This window comes from Nicotiana tabacum, chromosome 6, assembly GCF_000715075.1.
Source record: "Nicotiana tabacum cultivar K326 chromosome 6, ASM71507v2, whole genome shotgun sequence".
NCBI classification, from domain to species: Eukaryota; Viridiplantae; Streptophyta; class Magnoliopsida; order Solanales; family Solanaceae; genus Nicotiana; species Nicotiana tabacum.
This window is the reverse complement of record NC_134085.1, coordinates 26,661,447-26,668,698: the sequence shown is the minus strand read 5'-3', so window position 1 is coordinate 26,668,698 and position 7,252 is coordinate 26,661,447. Positions and strand designations below refer to the sequence as shown.

General features: G+C 37.1%; 2 protein-coding genes across 2 annotated transcripts; both read left to right on the top strand.

Moving 5' to 3' along the window:
- The first annotated feature begins 1,758 nt into the window (after positions 1 to 1,758).
- LOC142181744 (uncharacterized) lies at positions 1,759 to 2,853 on the top strand. Its single transcript, XM_075255240.1, has 4 exons — positions 1,759 to 1,982; positions 2,247 to 2,490; positions 2,593 to 2,703; positions 2,752 to 2,853. Exons 1-4 carry the CDS (start codon positions 1,759 to 1,761, stop codon positions 2,851 to 2,853), a joined length of 681 nt encoding a protein of 226 aa, XP_075111341.1.
- A 12-nt stretch (positions 2,854 to 2,865) lies between these two features.
- Positions 2,866 to 3,441, top strand: LOC107822175 (uncharacterized). Its single transcript, XM_016648684.2, has one exon. The coding sequence runs from the start codon at positions 2,866 to 2,868 to the stop codon at positions 3,439 to 3,441; it is 576 nt and encodes a 191-aa protein (XP_016504170.2).
- The last annotated feature ends 3,811 nt before the right edge of the window (positions 3,442 to 7,252 follow it).

The following is a 7,252-nucleotide window of genomic DNA, read 5'->3' as shown; positions in this document are numbered from 1 at the left end:
AATCAATCTCTACCTAACAACATCTCTTTTCCAAATCTCATTTTACGCCCAAAACAAATATAACGGTTTAATGAATTTGGATTTTTATGAGGAGCATTATATTGATCAATTTGGTTGGTGCTGTTTCTCCAAGAAAATTATGCAAATAAAATATTGTTTGCAAAGAAGAACTTATTCAAAGTCTCATTTTCAAATTTGTTTTGCACGCCGACATAGAGAGGAAGGGTATGGACGGGAGATTTTGAAAAGAAAATTGGCGAGGGAATTTTAATTTCTTCTTTCCGATTTGGACTGTGATTCCCAAATATGGGGATTGATTGAGATGCTTTTGAGTTGAGTCCGAGTTCGGTTCGGCGAGATTCTTAGTCGAGATTCCGGTAGCATTTCAGCCCAATGGTTGTTGCTCTATTTAGCCCGATTGATTTGCAGTTTTCGACTTTGTTCATCAATAAAAGGTCCATTTCTCAATTTTCATTTTCGTTTCATTTTGTTATGATAGTTTGGAGCGCGTGTTGGTAGATTTGTGATTCTACATTGTTTGAGTAGCATGTCTTAGTTTTCGTTTAAATTGTTTTAATTAGTTTTTATTTCAATTGTGATGTATCTCGTCTAGTCTTGGTTTTTGAATAAATGCTTTCAATTGGGTAGATGAAAAATCGGAGTTGTTTCTTTCTGGACAAGGAATAAGAATGGGCCATAAGGTGTGTCTTGAACTATAAAGAATCTAGGCCAAGTAATAGATCATGTTAGCTAGCCTTTGGCCCTAATAATATCTTGTTCATAAATTTGGCCTTATAACAATCTCAAAGATTAGGAAAATAATTCAAATGCATAGCTTGCTTTAAGCGAGCTAGTTAATAATTTACCTTCCTAAACTCGGGTGCGCATTTATGTGACCCAAATCCAAATCTCAACAACGTTGGATAAAATGTGTCAGGGACCGCGGGTGCATTTATGTGACGTGGTTCAAGACGTATTTTAAATGACGTTGCAATCTTCCTTAAAAATGATCAAAAGAGATTAATTAGTTAAAATTGTATCATAGGCTAAAACATGTACTAAAACACCAGATAATAAGCCAATTGTAACAGTTGAGCGACCGTGCTAAAACCACGGAATCCGAGAATGCCTAACACCTTCTCCCGGGTTAACAGAATTCCTTACCCGAATTTCTGGTTCGCGGACTGTAATACAGAGTCAATATTTTCCTCGATTCGGGATTTGAACCGGTGACTTGGGACACCATAAAATTATCCCAAGTGGTGACTCTAAATTTTTTTTAATAAAATAATTTCGTTTCGATTGTCACTTTAAGTTGATAAAAACTCCCTTATATACTCCCTTCCGGGGGTGTAGGTGAAAAAGGAGGCATGACAAACAGCAGCATCTAGCTTACTAGTTGTCAATAGATTGGTCATGAGGAATGGTCCTTGTCTATCACATATGCAACAGAAAGATTTGTGTGCCAGTGTTATAGAGGCTGAAATCTATGAAGGACTGAATGCAATTGGGGACTGTAAAGCACCAGGGATAGATGGTCTCAATGCTTTGTTTTTCAAGAGATCATGGCCCATTATCAAGAAAGATGTATGTGAAGCAATGAAGGAATTCTTTGATACAGGGATCCTATATTAGGCCATAAATTGCACTCTCACTTTACTCCCAAAAGCTGCCAACCCAGACACAGTAAAGGACTATCGACCCATAACATGTTGCACAATATTGTATAAGTTGATTTCCAAAGTCATAACTGGAAGAATGCAAAAAGTTATGAATCATATCATCACTGACTCACAAGCAGGCTTCATTCTAGGGAGAAGAATAGCAGACAACATAATATTAGCTGATGAGCTGGTCAAGTCATACAACATGAAGCATATTTATCCTAGATGCATGATAAAGGTGGATATACAAAAGGCTTATGATTCTGTAGAATGGGTATACTTAGAGCAGGTTCTTGAGGGACTGGCTTTCCCTGAGAAGTTTATAAAATGGATAATGGCTTGTGTGACAACAGTTAATTACTCTATCTTATTAAATAGAGAATAACCAGAGCCTTTTAATGCAGCTAAGGGATTGAGGCAAGGGGACCCAATTTCACCATTCTTATTTGCTATTGCTATGGAGTATCTGTGTCGACTACTCAAAGGATTGAACCAAGATAAACAATTCAAATATCACCCTCGATGCAGCAAGCTTGGTATCACTCACTTATGCTTTGCGGATGACCTTTTACTATTTGCCAGAGGACACCTAGAATCAGTGCAGAGGCTCCACCACTGTTTCTGGACATTCTCATCTGCATCAGGATTACATGTTAATTTGTCAAAGAGTGCAGTCTATTGTGGGGTCATGGATCCTAGGCAAAAGGAAGCTATCATTCAAGCTCTTGGTTACACTGAGGGGCAATTACCCTTTAAGTACTTAAGGGTTCCACTGGACACTAAAAAGCTATCCATTCTTCAGTGGCAGCCCCTCATTACAAAAATGGTAGCAAAAATAACACATTGGATAGCAAAAAAATTATCCTATGCCGGCAGAGCTCAGTTGGTCCAAACAGTGTTGTTCGGAATACAATCTTATTGAGCTCAGTTGTTTACACTTCCAATTAAAGTTGTCAAATTAATTGAGGCTTACTGCAGAAGTTACCTATGGTCTGGTGGAAATGTGCTTACCAAAAAATTATTGCTTTCTTGGGAAAAGGTATGTCTCCTTAAATCTGTAGGGGGACTTAACCTTATCAATCTGCAGGTGTGGAATAATGCTGCAATTGCCAAGACCTACTGGGGTCTAACTCATAAGCAAGATAAGTTGTGGATCAAATGGATCCATCCTTATTATGTTAAGCAGTAAAGGATTGATGATATGAGTATCCCTCATGGTGCAAGCTGGATGATCAGGAAGATTTTTGAAACTAAACAGATAATCAATCAACTTCACAAGCCACTTGATGAGCAAAAGAGTACTATTAAGTACATATATTTACAATTGATACCAATTCACTCTAAGATGGATTGGAGATGCTTAATGTTCCAGAACAATGCTAGACCAAAAGCCATATTTACTATGTGGCTACAGAACCATGGAAGATTGCTAACAAAAGACAGGCTGAAAAAATGGGGTCTCCATATGGATGAGATATGTGTGTTGTGCCAGGCTGATAAGGAAACAAGAGAACACTTGTTTGCAGAATGCTCATATGCCAACAGATTATGGAACAGGTTATCTCAATGGGATCATGTCCACTCCATTGTTCCTAACACTTGGATACAGTTTTTCCAGCTCATCATTCATCACTCGAAAGGGAAGACAGCTTCAGTAATGCTACTTAAAATGATGTATGCTGAATACATACATGTGCTATGGAGAGAAAGGAATACTCGAATATTTGAGGGTGCAAGTAGAGAACATGAAGCACTGGCAAGGGAGGTTGAAATTTAAAAAATTCTTTAGCCAATGATTTTCTTTCTAGTATGACTCCATTTTGATATTTGATATTAACCATGTTAAATATGTGAGTTATTTGAGTTATATGTAAATAACCTTAAAATTTAAACCTTCTAGGTAACTATAGATAATTGTTAGATATTGTTTATGAAACACTACATGAAAAAGGACTAACATTTTCTCAAATCACGTAGTGATAATTTTATTTTTGCACCATTCTTATTGGTGTCATTGGAACCTAAAAATAGTCACAAAGCGAAATAATAACTCGTATTTATGAGCTCTGGCAAAGCACAAAGGTTGGCACAATATGAACGATTCTTTGGTTACGACGTGACTCTTTTACTACGACTTGAATTCTTATTTGGTATGCTATTATGTTTAAAAAAATAATTCTATTTTGAAATTTCAATTTCTACAACATTATATATATTTCAATAATGATTATTTTTATAATGATGCAAGTGAAGATATTATCAATAATTTAAAATTCACTTTAATCGGCTATCTAAAAATGTAAATGATTCTTTGGCCGTAAATTTTATTCCAGTATGACTCCATCTTGAGTTTATCGATATCTCTAGCCACAGATTTTAAATTTTGAATACCCTATACATATACAGATTTTTTGTTCTTTGAATCATTAAATGTTAGATTAATTGATTGTTATTATATAGCATTGCATATATTGTCTTAAAATTGCCAAGCAATTTTTTCTCGACACCATACTTGGCTTAACCTCAATGCAAACTACTAAGTTACAATAAAATTCAAATTCGAATATCATATCAGTTTGTTAGTAATAGTGATTTTTTTTTAAAAACGACACACAATGTAAATAAAAAAAATATTCTAAGATATCCTTATCTTATAATCTATGTATTTGAGTTGAAAAAAATATTTGAAATTGATGAGATCGTCTTCCAAATTTTTTACACTCAACAAAGATGAAACAGAAGAAGAAATTCGTTGTCGTCTCTTATTTCTGGTTTTTAGATTTTTCATATATTTTTTCTATATTTATTTTCTTTTATGTTTTTCTTTCTTTTCTTACACAAAATTAAGTTATTTCGTTATAAACGGATGAGTTTAATAGAAATTGTCTACATAAGAACTTTATTTATATTTTTAGTCTTTGGTTGAAATTCTGTCATATTTTTCTTTTGGCTTTATCTTATCAACCTAATCAGGAGCTCATCCAACCACTTAAATTAAAAAATTGAGGATGTATAATTTATATATAATTCATATGTAACATGTGTAACGACCCGATCGGTCGTTTTGAGCTTTTGCACTTTGATCACCAGTTCTCGGGCATGACTTGCCCTGTGTAATGTATTATAACTGATGTAGATCGTTGGTTTGGTTTTTTACGGAAATCGGAATGAAATTGAAAGAACAGTTCTCAGTTGTAGCTTAAAAATTTGAAGGTTTGACCAAGATTTGACTTATTTGTATATGAGCTCGGATCGGAATTTTTATGATTTGGTTAGCTCCATTGGGTGATTTATGACTTAGGTGCGTGATCGGAATTGGTTTTGGAGGTCCAGAGTAGAATTAGGCTTGAATTGGCGAAGTTGAGATTTTGGCGATTTCCTGTTGGTAGGTGAGATTTTGATTCGGGAGTCAGAATGGAATTCCGAGAGTTGCAATAGCTTCGTTATATCATTTGGGATGTGTGTGCAAAATTTTAGGTCATTCGGACATGTTTTGGTTGGGTTTTTTTATCGAAAACGTATTTCGGAAGATTCTCAAAAATTAGGCTTGAATCCGATGTGTTTCGGGTAATTTGATGTTGTTTGAGGTGTTTTGATGATGAGAATAAGTCTGAATAAGGTATTGGGTTATGTTTGTGCTTTTGGTTGAGGTCCCGGGGACCTCGGGGTGAATTCAGATGGTTAACGGAAAGATTTTGGACTTAGGAGATTTCAGGAGATTGTTGCTTCTGGTATTTCCGCACATGCGGAAGGGGAGCCGCAAGAAGAGGTTTGGGAAAAATAGCCAGGGATTGCAGATGCGGCATATGGACTGCACCTGCGGAGTCGCATATGCGGCTCGTGGACCGCAGATGCGGAACCTAGTGCCCTAAGTGATTTCCGCAAATGCGGAGAAATGACCGCAGAAGTGGGCTTTTGCTCGTAGATGCGAAAAACCCTGGGCAGAATGTTTTAATTCATTTCATCCACGATTTTGAAGCTCATTTACTCCATAGTTGGCCTTTTTGAGACCTTTTTGAAGGAAATCGAAGAGGGGTTCAAGGAGAAACGTTTGGAGGTAAGATTTTCGAACCTAAAACTCAATTCTATTGTGAAATCCACCTAGAAATTCATGGAAACTAAGCATAAAATTGAAGAAACTAGGGCTTGAGAATATGGACTATAGGTTTGGGATTTGAAGGAACATTTGGGGTCTGATTTGAGAACTTTTGGTATGTATGAACTCGTGGAGACATAAGGAACCCGTTGATGTGAAATTTTCTGAGTTTCGAGAAGCGGGCCCGGGGCTCGGGTTTTGCTAATTTCGGGATTTTTGGTATTTTTCGATTGTTTTCGCTTGGGCTTTGTTTCCTTGGTATATTGTGACGTATTCATTCTGATTTTGGATAGATTCGACACGCGTGGAGGCCGATTTGAGGGGCAAGGGCGTCGCGAGCTAGAGATTTAGTCGGTTCGAGGTGAGTAATGATTGTAAATGCTGTTCTGAGGGTTTGAAACCCCGGATTACATATTGTTGTGTTACTTTAAGGTGACACACACACTAGATGATGATCGTGGAGTTGTGCACCATTGGGGATTATGACTTGGTCTGTCTCGTACGACTGTTAAGTCGCGTATTTGATTTGAACTCTTATGATGTTCCATATTCTATAGATTGATATTATATGTTTGGGTTGTATGTCATGCTTGGGGCCTTGTGCCGACCTGCTGAGACCCTTAGGGGCTCTTTCACTATTTTTCCTCACTCTATTTGTTTTGAAAGCATATCCTTAGTCATGTTTTATCTGTTTATTGTTTAAATCTGGTTTGTCACTTCATTTCTTAAAAATATGAAAACTGTTTGGGTTGAGTTCCCTATTTACTAATGGTTCGAGTGATCGTAAGGTTGATGACTGGGGTAGACCAAGAGTCTAATTGTAAGGTTAATGACTGAGAGAGGACAAGGGCCTGGTTGTGAGGATTATATAGTTATGGATCGGGCTGCACGCCGCAGATATATATATATATATATATATATATGTATGTATATATATATATATATGTATGTATGTATATATGTATGTATGTATGTATGTATGTATATGGATCAGGTTGCACGCCGCAGCGATACATGTATGGATCGGGCTGCACGCCGCAGCGATATATATATATTGGATCAGGCTGCGCACCGCAACGATATAGCGCTTGGACTGTAGGAGCCCTTCCAGAGTCTGCACACCCCCAGTGAGCGCCGTCGACGAGATATATGGATCGGGCTGCACGCCGCAGCGATATATGGATCAGGCTACACGCTGCAACGGTTACTATATGGTACCTATTGAGTGTGAGTGCTGAGTGTGAGCGCTGATTTGTAAGAGTCGAGTCACGAGTGACTGAGAGGCTTGCCCGAGGGGCGATAGATATATACATGCACATGAGTGATGCTTTGCTTGAGGGGCCTGTTTATGAGCTTTTTGATTTTCACTCCTCTTTAAAAATGAGTTTCTATCGAATATGGTTATTTATTGACTGTTTTCACTCATCTTTATATTGAGCCTTTGTTGAAAGTGTTGAAAAAATGTTTTAAAACAACTTTCATTTAAGCTGGA

What these genes read in the sequence shown, in the direction of transcription:
- LOC107822175 (XM_016648684.2), top strand. Translation starts at nt 2,866, where the DNA reads ATGAGTATCCCTCATGGTGCAAGCTGGATGATCAGGAAGATTTTTGAA.
- LOC142181744 (XM_075255240.1), top strand. Translation starts at nt 1,759, where the DNA reads ATGCAAAAAGTTATGAATCATATCATCACTGACTCACAAGCAGGCTTC. An exon ending in GGACTGGCTTTCCCTGAGAA is followed by an intron (nt 1,983 to 2,246) that starts GTTTATAAAATG and finishes ACTATTTGCCAG; the next exon opens with AGGACACCTAGAATCAGTGC. An exon ending in TATTGCTTTCTTGGGAAAAG is followed by an intron (nt 2,704 to 2,751) that starts GTATGTCTCCTT and finishes ATCAATCTGCAG; the next exon opens with GTGTGGAATAATGCTGCAAT.